Below are 24,741 nucleotides of genomic sequence, written 5' to 3'. Positions count from 1 at the left end.
GCCACTGAAATCATAAACACAGCAACATGACAACATTGCGGGGGAGGGGGTGGGGGGCAGGATGTATTCTGAGTTTTGGAAATCATCGCAACATTTTTGGCCAGGATTATAGCTAATAATTTTCTCTTACAGTATTAATTTTTTTCCATTCCGTAATAATTTTTTTTCGGTTATACGTGAGGAACCAATGCACCGGTGAAAATTCCTGAAACACATTACAGAAGCAAGATGATGAGTGCTTTGTTCTTTATTGGTTTCTTCCAATTTCTTTTTCTGCCAGTAAGAACAAAATTGTTTCTCAGGAAATATTAAAGTGATGCCATTCAAACTTGCTCCCCTTAATGTATGCCAGGTAAGAAATAAAATTCGCCATTTTGATGTTGCCATGGCATTATACTCGGTCCCAGTCCCTTTCTGCTATGAACCAAACGTCACCATTTCCCATGGCAACAGAACAGTAGGCATCGTTATTTTGTGTCTTACCTAAGGTACATTACTGTTGTCAAGTTTTAGTTTGCATCACTCTAGTATTTCCCAATATAGTCTTGATTTTGTGATTTGTCTTTGCGCTGAATATCTCTGGAATGAGGGAAAATTTTTAACAAAGAATCGAAAATGCCATTCTTGTTCTCTTTGAAAGGCCTTTCAAATAGGCATAAATCATTTTTTACTGCGTAGGCACTTTGAAAGCACTGAAGTACTGGACAGGAAACAAAAGTGAACATCAAACTGAAAGTTGTTAGAGATTACTTTTAACAAAAGCAAATAGAAACGATTACTTGAAATACCTAAAAAGGAAACAAACTATTCCTTTCTGAACTTTTCTTGTTCTGAAAATGCTGCTTCTCACTAGCCAGGGGCGGATCCAGGAATCTTTAATGGGGGGTCCAAACTTTGATTCAGAAACACTGTTGAAACTTTATTGAGGTAAATTACTTATCACCCACACCTCCGAGTTCCCCCCCACCCACCTCACCCACTCATGGTTACACATTATAATCAACCCCTTATCGTGTACATGAATTTTACTCGTAAAAGATGCATAATCATGCACCCTTGGAACATTCTGCTTTTGTGCTTGGTTGCAAAGGTTGTCCAGATGTCGTCAATATCAGAGCAGAGGCATGCAGACCACTGGAGGGTAATAAATATAATGAATATACCTGGAACTTAGTGTAATGGCAAAATGATTTTAAAAAAATCAACCAATTGAATAGTGATATGTTATCCTGTGGATGAAAAACTTGAAGCGTCAAACAAGTAGTAAAAAAAACCTAGGGGTCTAATGGGGGGAGGGTTCTGAACCCCTGGCACATGACAATTCTAGTTAGTGAAAATTTTCTTTTAGCTGGTGAAATCCGACCTGTCAGTAGCCACTGGGCTAATGGGCTAAACAGTAATTAGTCTTGAACCCTATGATACATTACTCAGAGATACTAAATTATTGTTCCTTGTGGTTAATTTAAATTACCCTGCTGCTTCCACTACTTGTAGCCTGTGCCTCATCCATTTTTATAATATTGTTAAGCCTCTCTCCTCCCCAGAGGCTCAAGGTCTTTCCATGTGGGAGAATCTGCTGAGAAAAGTGAGTGTAGGTGGAAGACAGCGTCAATTCACTCTTTCAGCTTTTGTGCCTACACTCACTCTGTTCAGTGGATAAACACAACACCTCATCGAACCTCTGTGGAGGAGAGATTAATTTTCTTAAACAATTCATTACTAGGTTCAAATTATTGGCCAGCTATTAAATTAAGAAAACTGGCAATCTTTTTCTGGCTTTTTTTTTTTTTTTTAATTTGATGGTTTCTTTGAGCTCTGTGTCATTGCTGAACAACAGGGCTTGGATATATAAACCAGTGTCGCAAGAATTTTTTTTTTTTTTTTGCATCAGCTTAAAATTCATTTAGCAGATTTTCTTCAACATAACAGGAATTGCTCACAATTGAATTGAATTGAATTACTTATCCGCTCTATAAGGGGCTTTTCAGAGGTAATGAAACAGAAAAGGGTAATCAAATATTTTAAATACAACATAACAGATTAAGAATACCCAGCTGGATATTTACAAGTGTGGCCAAGGAGTTGAACTCCGTAATACCTAGAAACAACTTTGAACAACTAGCTGGTGTTGAGAGTGGGCCTTGACCTTAGGACCTCCAGAATACAAATTCAAGGTCAGACTGCCTCCCCCAGAGATATTATCTGTGTCTTATGCGAACTGCCTGAAAATTTCTTCTTCTGACAGATAATGGAAGGTGTTATTTTGTCCACAGTTACATTAGTTTATACCACAAATCATCAAATAAGCATCAGAGGTCGTCATTAAGGTTTAGCATAAATTGAGTGGCGATTATTTGAGGCAGGTGTTTATCTAAAGGGAGGGGCAGCTTATCTATTTTTTCTATTTTTTTCGCTTCCCTCCACGCGTCACTTTTCCTTGCAGAAGGCAATTTTCTTGCACACTCATCGTAGTCTAATCGCTACTTGTTTTTGCTCAGATGCGATGGATTCTTTGGATGTGGCCTTCAAATCCTTCAGGAAAAGCTTCCTCAATTTTTTATCTGCTGTTTTGCTCTTCATTTTTTGATTAAAATGACATCCTACCCATAATCATGGGCAACGTTTCATAAAGGAAATGAGGGTAGCATACAAAAAATCAAGCAAATCTCAACCAAAAAAGACAAAGGGATCAAAAAAGTGTATTACATGGGTATATATGTTGGAGAGGTTCCATGAAGTCCTTTATTTAGTAATTGTCTGCAGATTTGTGTCAGTAAAAGAAAGCATAGATGAAAAATCCAATTGTCATAACAAGTCACATCAAGCAATTTATTGGCAATCGTATGTTCTTGATTAAAAAATTTAGCATCCTCTTTTGAAAATACATACACATTCAAGTATCTCACCAAATCTTTACACCCTCTCAGTATATCATGGATCGGTTTTCATGGCTTTATTCATGACTACAGGCCAATTCATTTTCCATAAAACTGAAGTGACTTTTGTCCCAAACAGTGTCGTTATCAGGGTTTGACTGTATTCCAATTTTTTTTATTATTTCATTTCAGAGATTAAGAAAGGAAATCAGCGTGTATCAACGTTATTGATGGATCTGAGACAAGCAGGGAATCTTAAAGGCACTTAACAGAGTCTATGTTGGAGGGAAACACGAATGCAAACAGTGTGGCAAGTGCTTTAGTGAAGCAGGAAACTTGAGGAGTCATGAAAGAGTCCATACTGGAGAGAAGCCTTATGAGTGCAAACAGTGTGGGAAGTGTTTTAGCCGAGCATCAAACTTGAGAAGACATGAAAGAGTCCATACTGGAGAGAAGCCTTATGAATGCACAGAGTGTGGCAAGTGTTTTAGTGAAGCTGGAAATTTAAGGAAGCATGAAAGAGCCCATACTGGGGAGAAGCCTTACGAATGCAAGCACTGTGGCAAGTGTTTTCAACTTGCAAGAAATTTAAGGTTGCATGAAAGAGTCCATACTGGAGAGAAGCCTCATGAATGCAAACAGTGTGGTAAGCGTTTTACTCAAGCAAAAAATTTAAATTTCCATGAAAGATTCCATACTGGAGAGAAGCCTTATGATTGCAAACATTGTGACAAGTGTTTTACTCGAGCACAAACTCTAAGGGAACATGAAAGAGTCCATACTGGAGAGAAGCCTTATGAATGCAAGCTGTGTGGCAAGGGTTTTAGTAGAGCAGGAAATTTAAGTATACATGAAAGAGCCCATACTGGAGAGAAGCCTTATGAATGCAAACAATGTGGCAAGTGTTTTCAACTTGCACGAAATTTAAGGTTGCATGAAAGAGTCTATACTGGAGAGAAGCCTCATGAATGTGAACAGTGTGGTATGTGTTTTACTCAAGCAGGAAATTTAAAGATGCATGAAAGAGTCCATACTGGAGAGAAGCCTTATAAATGCAAACATTGTGGCAAGTGTTTTAGTCGAGCAGAAACTCTAAGGAAACATGAAAGAGCCCATACTGGAGAGAAGCCTTATGAATGCAAACAGTGTGGAAAGTGTTTCAGTCGGTCAGGAGTTCTAAGGCAGCATGAAATGGTCCATACTGGAGAGACACCTTATAAATGCAAACAGTGTGGCAAGTGTTTTAGTCGAGCAGGAACTTTAAGAGCGGTTGTCTGTAACTTTCGAGAATCCGGCGACAGAAGCGAAAATTCGAATTTTTTTTTATTTGCCCCAAAAGACCCTTTTGGTGAACTATTTTCAAAAATAATATTCAAAAGTTCCAGCGAACTTTTATTTTGGCAAAAATTGGGAAAGTTCGAAATCGGCCAAAACGCGACTGATGGCCCGATTGAAATTATGCAAATTAGTACATTTTTAAAACTCTCGTTCAAGACAAGGTAGCGTTTCCTCGGGTTGACACTTTCACAATCGTTTTTACATCCCTTGTGCTTGCTTCTAAACTATATTTTATCTCCACCTGAACATTCTTTCATTTAAAGTTGCCCACGTAAAGAATACAATGTTTGCTGTTCCTTAGATAGAGTGATTTTTGCCATATTTCAGATGACCATATCATCAAGGGTATACAAATATACTGGTAATGAAATCACTTTTTTGAACGGGCAATTGTTCTTATTTATCATGTTAAAATATTTAGTTTGGCCCGTGAAAAGCGAGCGCGCTAGGTCAAGATGTGTGGAATGCACTTTGACACAATTCGCCATTTCAGTACTTCATGTTCCTCCTGTTACTTTGCACTTGTCAATACACTTCACGGAAGCTTTTAGATAAAAGCCAAGGTCTCTGTGTTCATTTCATGCTTTTACACACGTAAATAACTAGCTTCAAACTTGAGTGCTCCCCATATTAGCATTAGGTTATCAAATGATTCCTTTCAGGTAAAATTTTCGAGTTTATATTGAGCCGTTCAAGCGAGATGAAAGAGCCGTTCGCAGGGAAATAACTTGAAATCAGTGAAATTAATACCCTGTCTCTCATATCATGCTACACTTCCAAACTACCGTTATTATTAAGCTAAAAAGTGTAAATGCTCCCTTTTTACGTGACCTAAAACAGAATTTGCCTAAAATATTACGAATAAAGTCCACCACAAGAAAAAACTGAAAAAATCGCGCACCGACATAAATGTAAACATCAGCCCTTTCTCGACTTGCTACATGGACGAAACGCGTCCGTTATTTTACCTCTGTATACATTTATGATCAGGAAGTAGAAACAAAAGATCTTCTCTATGCCCATTTGTATAAATGCACTCGCCAATCAGGCTTTGATTTTCTGTATGTTTGTCGAAAATACTGAAGAATAATGCAACATAATAATTTGTTACTGACTACTTGACTCATTCAATCACAACCGGATACATGTAACACGACTGGAAACTAGATATAAAGAAATGCTCTTACTTGTCTGCAATCGTTACTCAAATTATATCTGGCGATATCACATCCCCGAGGCAAGGCTGAAAATTGTCTCGAAATCCGCATATTAGAGATTCAAAGTTTTGAACAACGCAACAACTTTCATTGCGTGACAAGTGAAATGTGATACACAAGCGCGCGAAAAGCACCGGAATAAACAATGTCAAGATTCGCCCTTGTGATGACAGTGCGAAAATGATTTTTGAAATTACAAGAAGAAATTGAGGCAAGTCAAGGTCTGCAAGGTAATTTGATTGCCGGATTGAAACAATAATCGTGTTTCCTCCTCTCCCCCCACCCCCCCCCCCCTGGGAATTGTACCGAATTGTCATCATCAACAACAACAACAACAACCTTTATTTTCCTCAAAATAAAGCCGAAATTAACTGAAATGAAAGTAACAAATCAAGAGCTTTCGAAACCTCAATGCGGTATTTCAATACTATTCTCAAACAAAAAGTTTGGAGGAGAGTGAAGTTTTTTTTTTCGCCATTGCACCTCTCCGTGCGGATCAAGCTCAAAAAATGCGCAAGATTTGTAAGGTGTTACGCTTAATCAATGCAAAAAGGACGTTCGCTCGCACCTATAAAGGCACAAAAGATCGGGCCTATAAAGAAATTCAGGACGAAATAGTGTTGTTGCTAGGGCAGGTAAAGTGTTTTCATTTGAGTGAAACTGAGAGCATGAAAGAACATTTTATTTCTTTCTCTGACTTTCCCTATTTTTTTAAACAGAAATCCACTGCTATGCATTACTTGACTTTATTCCAGGAATTATGATTTACGATTGAAACTTTTCGTTCGTCTTTATATGCTCTCACCACCGAGAGAAGTAAGGCCTTCGTGTGAACTGGAACAGTCAGAAACCTTTAACGACGAAGGGAGACCGAGGAATGAACAGCAAAGAATCGTTGTCATTGTCAATGCATGTACTGTGGGTTAACCCAATCCAAGTGGAACTCGTAATTAAGTTATATCTTCAACCATGCCATATAAAAACCACTATAAATTGAACAATCACTGGACTATGGTACACAGGTTCAAAAGATACTTTCGCTGGCCTTGTCAAAGGCTGTTCGTATGGTGGATAGTCTGGAGCACGCTAGGAGGATTTAACAATGACAACGTCAGACTTACACAGTGACGGCCCGTAAGAGATAACACCGTCTTTTAGACCGAACACGAAAATCTGAGAAATACCAGTCGTGCCCCTCATTCTTTGACACTGGTGCGCGCTAGAAAATAAATTAAGGTTAAACTCCTATCTTAAAATTTGATCAGCCCTTCCGTAAAGAAATAATGCAGAATAATGTTGTGTATTTCCAGTTAACATTTTATCGCCATCAGTGACTCATCTCAAACAGACATTAAAGCTAGGTTTAACAAGTTAACCTAAAAAGAATTTTTTTTTCGTTCCATTCATGGTGAACGTCCTTATTACATTGATTAACCGTATAACACATTGCAAATATTGCGCACCTTTTGAGCTTGATCCACAACTTTTGCGCGTTGATCCATGGCGAAAGACAAACTTCACTCTCCTAAATATAATAGCTTTTTGTTTGAGGATAGTATTGAAATACTGCATTGAGGTTTCAAAAGGTCTTAATTTGTTAACTTGATTTAAATTAATTTCGGTTTTACTTTTCCTGTAATGTTATTTTATTGATGAGAATCCGGCACAGACAATACAGAGTGAATCTCAGAAGAGGAAAATTACATGATTATTGTTTCAATCCGGCAATCAAATATACCTTGCAGACCTTGACTTGCCTCAATTTCTTCTTGTAATTTCAAAAATCATTTTCGCACTGTCATCACAAGGGCGAATCTTGACATTGTTTATTCCGGTGCTTTTCGCGCGCTTGTGTATCACATTTCACTTGTCACGCAATGAAAGTTGTTGCGTTGTTCAAAACTTTGAATCTCTAATATGCGGATTTCGAGACAATTTTCAGCCTTGCCTCGGGGATGTGATATCGCCAGATATAATTTGAGTAACGATTGCAGACAAGTAAGAGCATTTCTTTATATCTAGTTTCCAGTCGTGTTACATGTATCCGGTTGTGATTGAATGAGTCAAGTAGTCAGTAACAAATTATTATGTTGCATTATTCTTCAGTATTTTCGACAAACATACAGAAAATCAAAGCCTGATTGGCGAGTGCATTTATACAAATGGGCATAGAGAAGATTTTTTGTTTCTACTTCCTGATCATAAATGTATACAGAGGTAAAATAACGGACGCGTTTCGTCCATGTAGCAAGTCGAGAAAGGGCTGATGTTTACATTTATGTCGGTGCGCGATTTTTTCAGTTTTTTCTTGTGGTGGACTTTATTCGTAATATTTTAGGCAAATTCTGTTTTAGGTCACGTAATAAGGGAGCATTTACACTTTCTAGCTTAATAATAACGGTAGTTTGGAAGTGTAGCATGATATGAGAGACAGGGTATTAATTTCACTGATTTCAAGTTATTTCCCTGCGAACGGCTCTTTCATCTCGCTTGAACGGCTCAATATAAACTCGAAAATTTTACCTGAAAGGAATCATTTGATAACCTAATGCTAATATGGGGAGCACTCAAGTTTGAAGCTAGTTATTTACGTGTATAAAAGCATGAAATGAACACAGAGACCTTGGCTTTTATCTAAAAGCTTCCGTGAAGTGTATTGATAAGTGCAAAGTAACAGGAGGAACATGAAGTACTGAAATGGCGAATTGTGTCAAAGTGCATTCCACACATCTTGACCTAGCGCGCTCGCTTTTCACGGGCCAAACTAAATATTTTAACATGATAAATAAGAACAATTGCCCGTTCAAAAAAGTGATTTCATTACCAGTATATTTGTATACCCTTGATGATATGGTCATCTGAAATATGGCAAAAATCACTCTATCTAAGGAACAGCAAACATTGTATTCTTTACGTGGGCAACTTTAAATGAAAGAATGTTCAGGTGGAGATAAAATATAGTTTAGAAGCAAGCACAAGGGATGTAAAAACGATTGTGAAAGTGTCAACTCGAGGAAACGCTACCTTGTCTTGAACGAGAGTTTTAAAAATGTACTAATTTGCATAATTTCAATCGGGCCATCGGTTGCGTTTTGGCCGATTTCGATCTTTCCCAATTTTTGCCAAAATAAAAGTTCGCTGGAACTTTTGAATATTATTTTTGAAAATAGTTCACCAAAAGGGTCTTTTGGGGCAAATAAAAAAAAATTCGAATTTTCGCTTCTGTCGCCGGATTCTCGAAAGTTACTGACAACCGCTCTTAAGTATGCACATAAGAATCCATACTGGAGAGAAGCCTTATGAATGCAAACATTGTGGCAAGTGTTTTATTGATGCAGGACAACTTAGGAGACATGAAAGAGTCCATACTTAAGAGAAGCCCTATGAATACCCGAGTACGGAAATTGTTTACACTTGACCGAACTTGTACAGTTTCAAGGGTAAATGAAAGAGTCCATTCTGGAGTGAAACCTTTGAATGGAAACAGTTTGGCAAGTGTTTCAGTCAAGGAGGTCTTAAGAGACATGGGAGAGTCCATAATGGAGAGAAGGGCTACGCGGGCAAGTGGTTCAGCAGGTGTTCTGGCCAATTAAGAAGTCTAAGGATGCAGAAAAATGCTTGCAAGGTTGTGGCAAATTCTACTGGAGATAACATATTGACGGGCCGTTATCAAAAACACATCTGTTGCATTAGTAAAGAGGAGCTTAGAACCGAGGTGCTTCTTCTTCAACACTATAAAAGTGATTAGCTTATTTACTCGCTTCTCTACCAAAATTTTTGCCTCGCCGGTTTTTATTACCGTAGGATTTAATTTAAAAAATGCAAAATTTGCTTCTGAAGTGTTCCCCACATTTGAATAGTGATGTGATAACAGTGAGGAAAACATAAAGCTTCCAGTTAGAAAAAATTACTTGAAACTCGCTTTAGAGACACCCGCTTGATCTGGACACTCGTTGTTATGGTCTATAGATCCATACATTCCTTTGGAATTAACCACTCATACAGACATCCTGTTTATACACCAACAATAGCTGTAATGTCAATGGCTGATAAAGGAGTGGAATTTACAATGACTCCCTAGATTTGTGTTATCACGAGTGACACCTAAAGATTTCCTTTGCAAATTTTCAGACGTGTGAAAACAAAAAAAATGGAAAACTCGCATGAATGCAAAGTTACTCAAATGGTCCTAAATTAAAATGATTTTTGATTCAAAAAAGCTGTCTTTGTTCACGGGGAAAATTATAATGTTGCTCACGTAAATTTGAGAAAAATGTATTGGTCAGGACTATGGAACTGCCCGTAATCATGAGATGCTTGTAATGTTAAGAAACAATTAGGAATTGGTGGCCTGTTTTTCATGAAAGTAAGGTGATTACTTCCTCGAAACACATAACCGCACCCTTCTACCAAAAGTACCAAAACTTTATGTGACCTCATACGCAAGATCCTTACTATGAACAATTTTACGTTCAACGACATACACTTTCTACAGATTTACGGAACTGCTATGGGAACCAGAATGGCTCATCCTCAAGCCAATTTGTTTCTCGCCAAATTTGAGACGGACGCCTTACTACTTGCTCCATTTCAACCATACATATGGTGGCGTTTCATAGACGACATCTTCATAGTATGGACACACTCTCTCTACGACCTCCAAACCTACACTACTTATCTCAATAACAATCACTCAACTATTAAATTTACATCCAATTATTCTTCCACATCAATACCCTCAGCCGCGTACCAAGGCTCAAACAACTGGGGGGACTGAGGAAAATGGTTAAAAAAAACTGGTTAGGGAGTTTAAGATGCAACGAGAACATCTAGAAAGCAGTAGTTTTAGTAAGCAAAACAATAACTTTGCACCTGCATCACACTTTTTGGTACATTTCTTTGCTGTCTTTCTTTTATGTGGACTACCACGTGAAATTTCGTAATTTCACGTTTGAAGGAGGGCGTAAACAAACGACAACAAAATTTTTCTTTCTCTTTGTAGATTTAGAATCAGGCATTAGAATCCGACTGCATGAGAATATGTTTTTCTGTGGCTCTTGAGAGGACATATTTGTGTGGCTTACGACAACGCGGGAATACTAAATTGTTATAAACTCAGGGCATTTATATTGCTATCAATGAGCGGACGTCTTAGAAAATGTTGTAAGACTGTCTCTACCACAGTTCTAAACCTTAACTTTAAATATTCTCAAGAAAGAAACGAAGTGAAAACTGTCTAACACGTGCTTTCGCACTGAACACCATAAACAGTCTGCGGGGTGGCCCGAGTAAACAGTCAGGGACCCAGAATCCCGTGTGGTCCCTAGTCAATAACATTACAACAGAAAACAAGTAGATTTTTTCAACAGCTTTTATGGCTTGAGATTGGTTGGTTTCAATCCATTTTGGTTCTTATTTATAATTCACAAGGTAGGCATCGACAGAGGTCAAACTCTTGAACCCTTAGGTCTTAATAGGAGAGATGAGACACAAACAATTTTCCCGTCTTTCATCCTCCTAAGTTATGTTACTTTCTTGAATTTCTCATTGTTACGAATTTTGTTTTCGTTTTCCACGTTGTTACGTTAGCTATTTTGCTCGTGTTATTGGCAGTTGTATTTTCAAATTTCAAATTGTTACGTTTTAGTTTACGTGACTTTAGCCTATTTTTTCAGATATCTATTGTTACTGTTTTAAATTGTAACGTCTCTTCCCACAGGGTCAATCTCAAACGTACCCTGAAGAAGAAAGGCCGTGCCTTTTGAAATATTGGAAAAAATATACTTCCCTGACCGTGAAATCAGCCTTGCTCTTTTTTAGATTATTTGTTCTACAATTTCTTCGCTGATTAGATCCTTCACTACAGGATCCGGTGCTTTTATTTTGTCGCGGTGGTCCTTATAATACACAGTTAATTACTGGTTTTGACTGAATAAATATGCGTTATTGACCAAGCGTGAGGTCAAGATGGCTGGATATTGGCCAAGTTCTTTTTTTGCGTTTTTATGGACCGAGACGAAGTCGAGGTCCATAAAAACGCAAAAAAAGAACGAGGCCAATATCCAGCCATCTTGACCGAACAACCTTGGTCAATAAAGGATTTATTATATGGCTTTACCTTCAAGTTAAAACTACAACAACAAAACAAAACAGGACATGAAACTGCTCTACTCGGAAAGAAATTTTTCATAGCCGGCCGGTGCAAGATTTGTTTTCAGTGCATTTTTGGATTAGCATGTAATCGTGGAAAACAAGGAATCCTAAATTATCTTAGGGCTTTAACTTTATAATGGCTTAAAGGGAGTATACAATTATTGAGAACGAAAAATTTAGATTTTCGCAAGAGCGGAAAGATTTGAATAGAATCCGGCAAACTCGCCATTTTCAGCCGATCGCGCGGTGGCGTAAATAATAAACATTTTACACAGTTTTCGGCTTCCAATCATTAATTCTTGAATGAAACAATAGATTTTGAGATTATATGCAAACATAAACCGAAAATAAAAGAGCGGGTAAATCAGAAAACTGGGCGAAACTTTGCTAAGATTTTGTTGTTTACAACAAGCAAGACGCGGCTAAATTAAAAACGTGAGCTTCTTCGGCGAACTTGAGAAAAATACTTTTCTGAACTGCTGTAAACACTTAACGTAACTTCCACTACGCTATGTTTTAAATACAGTCATTGCAAACCTAGAGAATTTATCAATTTGGCACTCGACTAGAGACAATAAGTTTTACAAAATCAACTCTATCTAAAATACTACTCGCAGAGCAACTCACCGGTTCAACTCACATTCATTGTAGCTGAAACAAAATTTTCACTACACCAGGATGATTCCATTCTCTTTCCTTTCCTTTAGGTAAATGTTGAGAGTTTACCGAACTTTTTAGTGAGCGTTTTCCCCCAAAACAACGAGAAAATCGAAGAAAAGATTGCATTGTTGTTGGGATTAAACTTTCCATGCCAAGCGAACGGGCAACGGATAATCCCGAGCGGGCAAGATAGCTCCATCTTGCCCGCTCGGGTAGCCAATCACAGCGCAGGATTTGAGTCATCTTGCCCGCTCGCGGAGCCAGCCATATAATAATAGGCCTTATCACGGTTTTCGACGCCATTTTGACGGGTAGGCAAACAGGCTTGAAATAACAGTGTTTGCATGCAAATCCGATGTCAAATATTTTTCATAAAACATCACTTCTGAAAAATTCATGAATTGGAAACTTTTGGCACTAGGAAAAGGATTTTAAGAAAAGAAATTGGAGGGATGTAGCTGTGCCAGTAAGCGTCCAGTCGTGTTTTGAACTTTCCATACATTTGCCTGTATGGCGAACCGCCGTAAACTGCTTCTAAAAATAGTTCGCGGGAAAAAAATACAGGGAAATGTATGGAAAATTCAAAACACGACTGTACGCTTTCTAGCACAATTACATCCCTCCAATTTCTCTATTTAAAATCCTTTTCCTAGTGCCAAAAGTTTCCAATTCATGAATTTTTTAGATGCGATTATTTGACATCGGATTTCCATACAAACACTGTTATTTCAAGCCTGTTTGCCTACCCGTCAAAATGGCGTCGAAAACCGTGACAAGGCCTAAACTTTCACCTGAATACAAGCTGAAATCCCTGTAACTTGCAGGTCATTGGAATCCAATAAAGAAATGTGCAGTACTCCTCACATTTTTCAGAGATAATTAAGCTTTAATTTGGAAAATAAATCCCATACATTGTTGTGTATTTTAACGCTTTTTGGAATTACTGTTGCTTAATTATCTCTTGAGAATGCTTGAGGTACTGTGAAAGCTGATGTCATCTGTGCGTTGTGTGACTCGCAGTAGAGACATTGCTGAAAGGTTTGATCAAACTAAAGTTCTTAGTTGGTCAGACGAACCAGTACCATAACATTGACATTATATGGTTAAGAAAAAAATAAAGAAAAAACCCCAGTTTTAAGGAACGAACAAATTTTTTAAAATCAATCCTTCTTTTTTATCCTATTGTTTGGTTCTTGTTTAGTTTAGTTTTGTTTAGATAGTTTATTAATCAAAAACCTTACAGCCACAGGCTGAATTACGTCTGATTTACAATAAAAGATATAAGAATGAATCACAATACTAAGCTAACAAACTATAAATCAAGAATTTAAAATGAAAAAGGGACAAAATATATCATTAAGCGAACAATATTGTATACGTGTTGATGATTACGTCCAGTAGATCCTTTCATAGAGAGCCATAGGAGAGCTTCGATTTTCATTGTGTTGGGCATACGCAATTTTAACTTGTTTTCAGTACCTATGACCCGGGCAGTGAGAAAAGAAAATATATTTGAAACGGTAGCCTTGTTATTTTTTGTCATATTGTTTCGTTGTTCACAGCTGATTAGATACCCGGATTAGATATTTCTGGAATTTTTCTACAGGATCCCGCGCGCATCTTTTTTCACAAAATTTTAGTTGTTTTCAGTGCAAGTTTCCCGGTTGGTTTGTCCTATTACCTACGATTGCATTGCTGTCTTACCGTTAAAATTTCCTTTAAGCAAGTAAGCACCGCCGTGGTTATGCAAAATTTCCTCTCCCGTCCTTGCTCGTCACGCAATCTTTCCTCCCGTTGTGGAGGAAGATTGCGTGACGAGCCGAAGTTTATCAGATAGGATTGATATATAATATTTATTTTAATATTAATCCAATCAGATAACATTTTCAAGTTTCACGCATCCACAGCGAACTTTCCGTTCACCGTTTTTATTTTTTTTAATCTGCTTTTATATTGGTTCTTAAAATTCAATTTCATTTTCGAGTCTCGACCCTCGTATGCTTCGATCCAACTCCCGCCATCTTGATTTGTTACGTCGAGTGCAATCTGGGGAGAGTGTCTAAATTACTGAGTGAGTAGGGGGGGGTGGGGTGGGGAGGCGAATGTACCCCCACTTGGGCCCCCTCTCCCCTCTCGGTAGTTTAGGCACTGTCCCCAGGTTGCGCTCGCCGTTGCAAACTAAAATGGCGGGAGTTCAATCAAACTCGTACGAAAAAATAGGGGATTGTGAACAGCCTACCTTGTGATTGAGTATTGAAGAAACAAACGTTCTTGTATTGAGGGTAAGAAAAGCTGTTCAGTGTTAATTTGGACATAATGTAGTTCTTTAGTATAGTGTTAGTAATATCGGCAGAAACGAACAAAGTGTACCGCATGCATGCTAGCAGAGGTTTTTTTTCTGAGCGACATCACATCGTTCGCTTCTACAACGTTTAAAGACAGCCATAAAAAGAGTAACAAATAGAAGCGACAAGATTTAAAAATCCTCTGCTTACAGGGTAACAAAGTGCAATTTAACGGTAAACCGACAGATGATCGATAGAAGGTTTCGCGGTCGATGTGCCCGCCATGTTTAAAGCAGGGTAAAGTACATTTTAGCCTGCGAGAGAGCGGGTGAAACAACAGCCGGGAAAAGGCGTCTATCGTACAGAAGCCGGAGAAGGCGTTTGCTCTCACAGGCTACAAACATTTCTGCAATCCGCTATTTGCACTGGAATCCCTGGGCGTATAATTTTGGTAAAAATAATGTGAGCTATGAACCGAATCGAATGTTCGATTAGTCAAATGTCATCGCCTACGTTCGGAAATCGAGCACAAAGTGTTTTTATCGGTCAGCTGAGCGTTGTTTGAAACATGTACTGCAGTAATTTCATCGGTTTCAGGTCGTTAATTCTCTACATTGCTGAGCTTTGTCGTTTTGCTTCATCTGAAAATATTGACATATTCTCTAATACCACACAAGCATTGTGAAACACAGTAGCAACTAAGATATTGAATTTCTTTGTTTGTCTTTTTTATAAATGTATTATTGCCCTGTTAAGGTTACCGTATACCTTTAGAGGTGTCTGGCCTCCAAGCGATGTAGCGCGTCCGGTTTAAACTGTAGATACATAAACCCCTATATCAAATTAAACTTTATAGAGCTGGTTATCAAACTAAACTAAGCATTTTGAAATAAAATTAATTGTCGAATTTTTAATGACCTCTAATTGCCAGCCTCCGAATCACCTTTTGAAAGCTACGTGTCAAAGCAAACTTGAAATTTCATCCAAACTCACCTTAACAAAAACAAGAAATAATCACATTTTGATACTAACATTTGAGCGAAACAACTTTGGGAAAGATTTCCATAGATCCCATACATTACAGATATAACACACTCACACTAGCCCTCTTCCAAAAATGGCGAGCAATCAGGGATGTAGCTGTCATATACTTAACAATCAGATTATGAGCTCGAGATTTCTATCGCGTGATAGTTGATGAGGGCGAAGCCCGAATCAACTATCACGCATAGAAATTGATAGCGAATAATCTAATTGTTTTAGTATAAATCTACTAGTCATTCAAACTAAACAAGTAAATTATCTATTTCTTCGTTGCAGACACTTCGAAAATGCGACCAAGCGGCCGCCATTTTGTTGAAAACAGCTACTCACTATCTATCGCAGATTAGTATAAATCTACTAGTGTTCTATCACGAATGCCGTTCTCTGATTGGCTACGCTACTCGCTATCTATTCTGTGATAGATAGTGAGTAGCGATTTTCAACAAAATGGTGGCCGCTTCTTCGCGTTTTCGAAGTGTCTGCGATGAGGAAATAGATAATTTACTTGTTTAGTTTTGAACAACTAGTAGATTTATACTAAAACAATTAGATTATTTGCTCTCGATTTCTATGCGTGATAGTTGATTCGGGCTTCGCCCTCATCAACTATCACGCGATAGAAATCTCGAGCTCATAATCTAATTGTTAAATAGATAGTGAGTAGCGTAGCCAATCAGAGAACGGCATTCGTGATAGAATGCTAGTAGATTTTTTATACTAAACACAATTAGACAATGGAAGAGATACATATCGGACTGGATTGATGTAAAAATAAATATCAAGTGTCAGTGGTGGTTTAAAAAAAAACAGACGTCTCGGGTGTATCAACCCTTCTTGAGTGTGGAAGAAAACTGTTGCAAAAAAAGGCAAAAGGAAGAGATATCATATTTTCAACTAAGTTCTCCCCAGACAAGTTTCCACTTTGTGGGTGGGCGGTGGAAAGGTCATATTTGCTCTCTCATAATTCTTCATATTCATAGGCATAGGTTGACAATAGGAAAAGTTGTCACTTTTTTTCATTTTTACAATGGTATAATAAACTTATGCAAATTCTCCAATTGACAGATGCATAAGTAAGACACAAACTTTATATTGTTTAATTCCTTTTTTAAATGTTCAAATTGTAACCTCCTACGATGTATTGTCTCATCCTTGAGATTAAGAACGGTGTATTTAAAGCAAATTGAATATAACTATATTTGGTTAACTATTAGACCTGTCAAATACAGGACACATTAACATTTAAGTTTGGGAGATACGTTTTGGGTACTTTAGTATCCATTGTCAGTTCAAGGATATATACAATTAGATAAGAAAGAAGTGTTGATTATAACTTGTAGAAATAATAGTGATGGGGATACAAATCTGAACTATTACATGTTACTAAGGGATATAACAATTAACAATAGTGAAAAGAAATGATGTGGTATGGGAAAAAATCCGTGAAATTTTTTGCATAATACAGTATAATGAATAACAAGAGCTGGCTATCAAGTAGAAAAAGTTTGTATTTCTTCTTAAAATCATTGTAAGGCAGACACTTAACCTCCATTGGAAGTTAAGTAAAAATTCCTGAAACACATTACAGAAGCAAGATGATGAGTGCTTTGTTGTTCATTGGTTTCTTCTAATTTCCTTTTTCCACCAGTAACAATAAAATAATTTCTTGTTAAATATTGGAGTGATACTGTTCAAACCTGGTACCAGTTATGTATGCCAGGTAAGAAATAAAATGATGCCCATTTTGATGTTGCCATGGCATAATACTAGGTCCCAGTCCCTTTCTGCTATGAACCAAACATCACCATTTACCATAGCAACGGAACAGTGGGCATCATTTTGTGTTTTACAAAAGGTGCATTTCTGTTGTCAAATTTTAGTTTGCATCACTCTAGTATTTCCCAGTATGTTATTGATTTTGTGATTTGTCTTTGCACTGAATATCTTTGGAACAAGGGAAAATTTCCAACAAAGAAAATGCCATTCTTGCTCTCTTTGGAAGGCCTTTCAAATACAGTCGAACCTTTATATAACGGCCCTGTATTAAGCGGCCACCTTCTATTAAGCAGCCAGTTCTCAAAGTCCCGATTGTTCACTCATACAAATGCTGCATTTGTTACCTGTATTAGGCGGCCACCTCTATTAAGCAGCTGCGGCCACCCTGTAGCAGTCCTATGTTTGTCTTTCTTTGTTATTTTTACCTGTATTGAGCGGCCACCCTTGAATCGAAACTAAGCCATATGCTATTTTATGCGGTATGTTATTGTTTAAAATGCGATCCAGCATCACTATAAAGAAATAACATGTACAAAGCTACTTTAAGCTGATACTCGGCCGTTTAATATCCTTAACGCTTTTCGACCCTTTTCAGATGTACACAATGTGCTAGAGTACAGTACTATAACACGAACGCTAAAAGATGTTTGTTTTGAATATGCTTCACTCTTTAGCAAGAAATTACTCTTAAAGAGGAATTTTGCTAAAATTAAAATTAGCTTGTTCTTCAGCCATGTGACATTGAGCGTAACAACCATGAAATGATGGACTGAGATATTTTGTTGTGAACTGTAAGTCATAGAAATAGAGCACTGTATACCGTAGAAGAGTCAGTAGAGGACAATTTATTGCATAGTACTTTTACACAATGTTATGTTTATTATACCGTTAAGTTACAAGTTGGCACTGAACTTTGTTTAAAGTATTGATTGCTTGAAAGAGTGTTGATTGTCCTATTCTTTCCTTGCACTGATGAAGTGTTTTGTATGATATGCCATTAAAATTGACATTAGACAACTCCCAATGAGTATTTTAGTGATCCTGTATTAAGTGCCACCTGTATTTAGCGGCCAATTCCTCAAGACCAGAGGATGGCCGTTATATACAGGTTCGACTGTAGGCATAACTCATTTTTTACTTCATAGGCACTTTAATTTGCACTTTCAAAGCATGGGAGTACTGGACAGGAAGAAAAAGTGAATATCAGACTGATAAAAAACCTAGGGGTCTAATGGGGGGGGGGGGGTCCGAACCCCCCGGCACATGTCAATTGTTTTGGCTGGTGAAATCAAACCTGTCACTACCCACTGGGCTAATGGTCCAAACAGTAATTAGTCTTGAACCCTACTGTATGATACATTACTCAGAGATACTAAACAATTGTTCCTGGCATGGCTAATTTAAATTATACTGCTGCGTCCACTTCTTGTGGCGTGTGCCTCATCCATTATTATAATATTGTTAAGCCTCTCTCCTCCCCAGAGGCTCAAGGGCTTTCCATGTGGGAGAACCTGCTGTGAAAAGTGAGTGTAGGCCTAAAATTCCTTGAAAGGCAGCGTCTAATGACTCTTTCAGCTTTTGTGCTTGCACTCACTTTGTTCAATGGATAAACACCTCATCAAACCTCTATGGAGGAGAGATTTCTTAAACCATTCATTGCTAGGTTCAAATTATTGGCCAGCTATTAAATTAAGGAAAATGGCAGTTTTTTCTGGCTTTTTTTTTTTAATTTGATGGTTTCTTTGAGCTCTGTGTCATTGCTGAACAACAGGACTTGAATGTATATTATTTTTGCTGCATCAGCTTAAAATTCAGTGAGCAGATTTTCATCAGCATTACAGGAATTGCTCATGTTTTCTTTAATCTGATAGTTTTCACCACAGTTCTTTTTAAAATTAGTTATTTTACCTTTGTTTTTTGTCCACTTTTGCTGCCTTCATTTGAAAATAAGAATTGTTAGGCCACCTCACCTGACAGATAAATAACTAAAACAAATAAATTTAATAATTGCTTATCCTCCCTCTGTACGGGGCTTTTCAGAGATAATGAAACAGAAAAGGGTAATCAAATATTTTAAATACAACATAACAGATTAATAATCCCAGCTGGATATTTACAAGTGTGGCCAAGGAGTTGAACTTAGTAATACAGAGAAACAACTTTGAACAACTAGCTGGTGTTGAGAGTGGGCCTTGACCTTAGGACCTCCAGAATACAAATTCAAGGTCAGACTGCCTCCCCCAGAGATATTATCTGTGTCTTATGGGAACTGCCTGAAAATTTCTTCTCCTGACAGATAATGGAAGGTGTTATTTTGTCCACAGTTACATCCGTTTTTACCACAAATCATCAAATAAGCGTCAGCGGGCGTCATTAAGGTTTAGCATTAATCGAGTGGCAATTATTTGAGGGGAGTGCCTATCTGGGTGGGGGGGGGGGGGGGAAGGGAGTAGCTTATCTATGGATATATAGATATAGCTTATAAATAAATTTTAGCCAGATGCAGGCCATTTAATTTTCCATTGTTAGGAAGAGACATGACACACGGAGAGAAACTTATTTTTGCTTCCCTCCACGCGTCACTTTTCCTTGCAGAAGGCAATGTTCTTGCACACTCATTGTAGTCTAATCGCTACTTGTTTTTGCTCACGTACGATGGATTCTTTGGATGTGGTCTTCAAATCCTTCCGGAAAAGCTTCCTCAATTTTTTATCTGCTGCTTTCCTCTTCATTTTTTGATTAAAATGAACATCTTACCCATAATCATGAGCAACGTTTCTTAAAGGAAATTAGGATAGCATACAAAAAATCCAGCAAATCTCAGCCAAAAAAGACAAAAGGATCAAAAAAGTATTTTACACGGGTATATATGTTAGAGAGGTCCCATGAAGTCCTTCATTTAGTAATTGTCTGCAGATTTGTGTCAGTAAACGAAAGTATTGATGAAAAATCCAATTGGTATAAGAAGTCATGTTAACGTCGACTCCCGATAACTCGAACCCTCACTAACTTGAACCTCGCGCTAACTCAAACCAATTTTCCTTTCCTTTCAGGTCATTTTCTTTATAATTTTACCCTCGATAACTCGAACTCCCAATAACTCGAACCTTTTTCAATTTCCCTTGGATGTTCGAGTTATCGGGAGTCGACTGTAATTACACTTTCCAGTATCTCACCAAATGGTTACACCCTCTCAGTATAATATTGATCAGCTTTCATGGCTTTATTAATTACTATAGGCCAATTTCTTTTCCATAAAACTTAAGTGACTTTTGTCCCAAACAGTGTCGTTATCAGGGTTTAACTGTATTGCATTTTTTGTTATCATTATATTATTATTATTATTATTAGTATTATTATTATTATTATTTTTATTAGGTTTTAATAGAATCAAACTGTATCTAGTAGATTTTATTCTTGAAAATAATAAAGTTATCATTCCATTTTTTTATTTAAAAAAAATTATTATTATTATTATCATTATTATTATTATTATTATTATTATTATTATTATTTCATTTCAGAGATTAAGAAAGAAAATCAATGTGTTTTACCGTCATTCATGGATCAGAGACAAGTCAATGTAAGGACACTTAAAAGAGTCCATGTTGGAGGGAAACATGAATGCAAACAGTGTGGCAAGTGTTTCGGCCGACCATCAAACTTGAGGAGACATGAAAGAGTCCATACTGGTGAGAAGCCTTATGAATGTAAACAGTGTGGGAAGTGTTTTAGCCGAGCATCAAACTTGAAGAGACATGAAAGAGTCCATACTGGAGAGAAGTCTTATGAATGCAAAGAGTGTGGCAAGTGTTTCAGTAAAGCTGAAAATTTAAGGCAGCATGAAAGAGCCCATACTGGAGAAAAGCCTTACGAATGCAAGCAGTGTGGCAAGTGTTTTACTCAAGCAGGAAATTTAAAGGTGCATGAAAGATTCCATACTGGAGAGAAGCCTTATGACTGCAAACATTGTGACAAATGTTTTAGTCGAGCAGAAACTCTAAGGAGACATGAAAGAATCCATACTGGAGAGAAGCCTTATGAATGCAAACAGTGTGGCAAGTGTTTTAGTCAAGCAGAAGGTCTGAGAACACATGGAAGAGTCCATACTGGAGAGAAGCCTTATGAATGTACTCAGTGTGGAAAGTGTTTCAGTTGGTCAGGAGTTTTAAGGCGGCATGCAAGAGTCCATACTGGGGAGAGGCCTTATGAATGCAAACAGTGTGGCAAGTGTTTCAGTTGGTCAGGAGGTCTAAGGCGGCATGAAAGAGTCCATACTGGAGAGAGACCTTATGAATGCACTGAAACAGTGTGGGAACTGTTTTAGTGGAGCAGAAATGTCAAGTATGCACAAAAGAGTCCATACTAAAGAGTTACACATTTCATTCTACCGACGAAACTAGACATATTACTCATCATATAGACGATAACTCTAGAAACGTTGTTTACATGGTACACTGCAACCGCTACCACAAACAATACAAAGAAAAACAAAAGGACGACTAAAAGAACGTTTTAACGAACAACGTAGACCAGTTGACAAACAAACAAACAGTTGCAAACCCACCACAGTCTGAGAACATTTTCTTTGTAACGATCATAACACTTCTGACATGCCACTTATTCCTCTCGAACTCACCAAATCTAATCATGACAGTGTACTTAAAGCTAGAGAGGCATACCCCATCGACTTTTGAACCCTTAGGTCTTAATAGGAGAGATGAGACTTGAACATTTTTCCCGTCTTTCATCCTCCTTAGTTGTTACTTTCTCAAACTTCTCATTGTTACGTATTTTGTTTTCGTTTTTCACGTTGTAACGTTAGCTATTTTGCTCGTGTTATTGGCAGTTGTATTTTCAAATTTCAAATTGTTACGTTTTAGTCTAGGTAACTTTAGCCTATGTTTTTCAGGTATCTATTATAACTGTTTTAAATTGTAACTTCTCTTCCCACAGCCGGTCAATCTCAAAGATACCCTGAAGAAGAAAGCCCGTGCCTTTAAAAATATTGGGAAAAAAATATACTTCCTTGGCCGTGAAATCATCCTTGCTCTTTTTAAGATTATTTGTTCTACAATTTTTTCACTGATTAGATCCTTCACTACAGGATCCGGGCAGTACTTTTATTTTGTCTAGGTGGTCCTTGCAAACACAGTTTATTACTGTTTTTAAATGAATAATTACTTCCACCTGAAAACAAGCAGAAATCCCTATAACTTGCAGCTCATTGGAATCCAGTAAAGAAATGTGCAGTACTCCTCACATTTTTCAGAGATAATTAAGCTTTAATTTGGAAAATAAATTCCATGCATTGTTATGTATTTTAACGCTTTTTGATTTACTGTTGCTTAATTATCTCTAGAGAATGCTTGAGGTGACGTTAAAGCTGATGTCATCTCTGTGTTGTGCGACTCACAGTAGAGACATAGCTGGAAGGTTTGATCAAAGCAAATCGATTAAGGAAAAAAAAACCCTAGTTTCAAGGAACGAACAAATATTTTAAAAAATCACCCCTTCTTTTTTATCCTGTTGTTTGGTTCTTGTTTAGTTTAGTTTAGATAGTTTATTAATCAAAAACCTTGCAGCCACAGGCTGAATTACGTCTGATTTACAATAAAAGATATAAGAATGAATCATAATACTAAGCTAACGAATTATAAATCAAGCGTTTAAAATATTAAAGGACAAAATCTATAATTAAGAGAACAATAATTTATAGGTGTTGATGATTACGTCCAGTAGATCCTTTTATAGAAACCCATTGAAAGGCTTCGATTTTCATTGTGTTGGGCATACACATTTTCAACTTGTTTTCAGTATACCTACGACCCAATTCAATTCAATTCAATTTTTATTTTTCACACGTACAACGAGATTCAATACAATACATAAAAAACAATAAACACTTATATTACAAAGGAGGATTAAAAAGAATTAGGATAAATTTGTTTGGTTTTGTGTGAGCAGTGCCCAAAGGAGCATGCTGCTTTCGAGTTGGGCACTGCTTACGATGGAAGAGAAAATTATTTCGGTGGAAGAGAAAAATTATTTGGAAAGGTTTGAAAAAGAAAAAGAGCGTGTTTAGCAAACGGATGACGGTGAAGAACTCTACATTACTTTTGGTTTATAAGCAAATGTTTCCTGTATTTGGTTTTAAACGAAGAAGCGGAGTTTGATTGCTTAATGTTACAGTCTATTGTTTCCCATATTTGTGATGCTGCGAATAGGCCATTTTCATGATGGCGTCATTTGACTACAACTACCAGAATTCATTTTGTTTTCCTTTTCAAATTCAAATTTTGTAATCCCAGTGGACAGCAAAAAACAATAGCTCTAATTAGCACGAGAAAACAAAAAACTGAAGGATTCTGGTAGTTGTAGTCAAAGGACGCCATAGTGAAAATGTCCTTTTGAAAAGTGTGTTTACCGTAGTTAGTACGTATTTTTGGTCCGCTAAAATTTTGTCTAGATGAAAGTCGGGTATTGTACGAGTGCTGAGAGGATGCTGTGGAAATAGAGTTTGCAAAAACAGGACATATTTGATCATTTATTATTTTGAACGTGAAAATGGCAACCTTGAGTTTGAATGCATTGTCAATGGTTAGAATTCCCAGTAGATTGAAGTAAACAGTGCGTTTTCTCTTTTGGGTAATAACCCGGGTAATAACAAAATAAAATTATTTAAAATCGTAGCCTTGTTAATTTTTTTCATATTGTTTCGTTGTTTACAGCTGATTGGATATTTCTGGAATTTTTCTACAGGCCGGATCCCGCGCGCATCTTTTTCCACAAAATTTTAGTTGTTTTCAGTGCAAGTGTCCTGGTTGGTTATTTTCGATTACCTACGATTGCATTGCTGTCTTACCTTTAAAATTCCTTTAACCAAGTAAGCACCGCTGTGGTGATGCAAAATTTCCTCTCCCTTCTATTGGCCAAGCCTTCCTCGTCACGTAATCTTTTCTCCTGTTGTGGAGAAAGATTGCGTGACGAGCCGAAAAAGACTGATCTCAGTTTATCTGATAGGATTGATACAAAAATAAATATCAAAAGATATCAGAGTGGTTTTTATTTATTTTTATATCAATCCAATCAGATAACATTTTCAAGTGTCACGCATCGCCAGCGAACTTTCCGCTCACCGCTTGTTATGATCTGAGTTTATATTGGTTTATAATATTCAATTTTATTTTCGAGTCTTGTACCCTCGTAATGCGTCGATCCACGTTTGTTACATCGGTGCAATCTGGGGAGAGCGTCTAAACTACTGAGTGGGGTGGGAGTGGGAAGGCAGCTCCTCCTACCCCACTCAGAGGGGCCCGTTTCTCGGAATTCACGCTAACTTACCGTGCCGGATAAGTATTATTTTGTAGTTGTTTTTTCGCTGATTACACA

General features: G+C 37.3%; 3 protein-coding genes across 3 annotated transcripts in view; all 3 read left to right on the top strand.

The window, feature by feature from the left end:
- Positions 1–13,605, top strand: part of LOC146460155 (uncharacterized) — a 31,696-nt gene extending 18,091 nt beyond the window's left edge. The window contains exon 3 of the mRNA XM_085088417.1: positions 13,069–13,605. The gene's annotated coding sequence lies outside the window, so the exon portion shown is untranslated. The remainder of the gene's footprint in view (positions 1–13,068) is intronic.
- On the top strand, positions 1,039–9,024 carry LOC146460156 (uncharacterized). The gene is made up of 3 exons (XM_085088299.1): positions 1,039–1,141; positions 3,118–4,145; positions 8,770–9,024. Exons 1-3 carry the CDS (start codon positions 1,039–1,041, stop codon positions 9,022–9,024), a joined length of 1,386 nt encoding a protein of 461 aa, XP_084944425.1.
- An 825-nt stretch (positions 13,606–14,430) lies between the features above and the next one.
- Positions 14,431–24,035, top strand: LOC146460154 (uncharacterized). Its single transcript, XM_085088434.1, has 2 exons — positions 14,431–14,526; positions 20,874–24,035. Exon 2 carries the CDS (start codon positions 20,912–20,914, stop codon positions 21,674–21,676), a length of 765 nt encoding a protein of 254 aa, XP_084944560.1. The 5' UTR covers positions 14,431–14,526; positions 20,874–20,911; the 3' UTR covers positions 21,677–24,035.
- Positions 24,036–24,741: the final 706 nt, after the last annotated feature.

Source organism: Pavona decussata, unplaced genomic scaffold (assembly GCF_977016875.1).
Source record: "Pavona decussata unplaced genomic scaffold, jaPavDecu1.1 SCAFFOLD_214, whole genome shotgun sequence".
Lineage (NCBI taxonomy): Eukaryota > Metazoa > Cnidaria > Anthozoa > Scleractinia > Agariciidae > Pavona > Pavona decussata.
Note: the sequence above shows the minus strand (reverse complement) of the source record. Positions and strands in the feature narration are given on the sequence as shown.

Bases quoted from the DNA above. Each gene is read 5' to 3' on its own strand.
- LOC146460156 (XM_085088299.1), top strand. From the start codon at position 1,039: ATGCATAATCATGCACCCTTGGAACATTCTGCTTTTGTGCTTGGTTGC. The intron at 1,142-3,117 runs GTAATAAATATA...GATGGATCTGAG, and splicing joins GGCATGCAGACCACTGGAGG to ACAAGCAGGGAATCTTAAAG. The intron at 4,146-8,769 runs GTTGTCTGTAAC...TTATTGATGCAG, and splicing joins GAGCAGGAACTTTAAGAGCG to GACAACTTAGGAGACATGAA.
- LOC146460154 (XM_085088434.1), top strand. From the start codon at position 20,912: ATGGATCAGAGACAAGTCAATGTAAGGACACTTAAAAGAGTCCATGTT.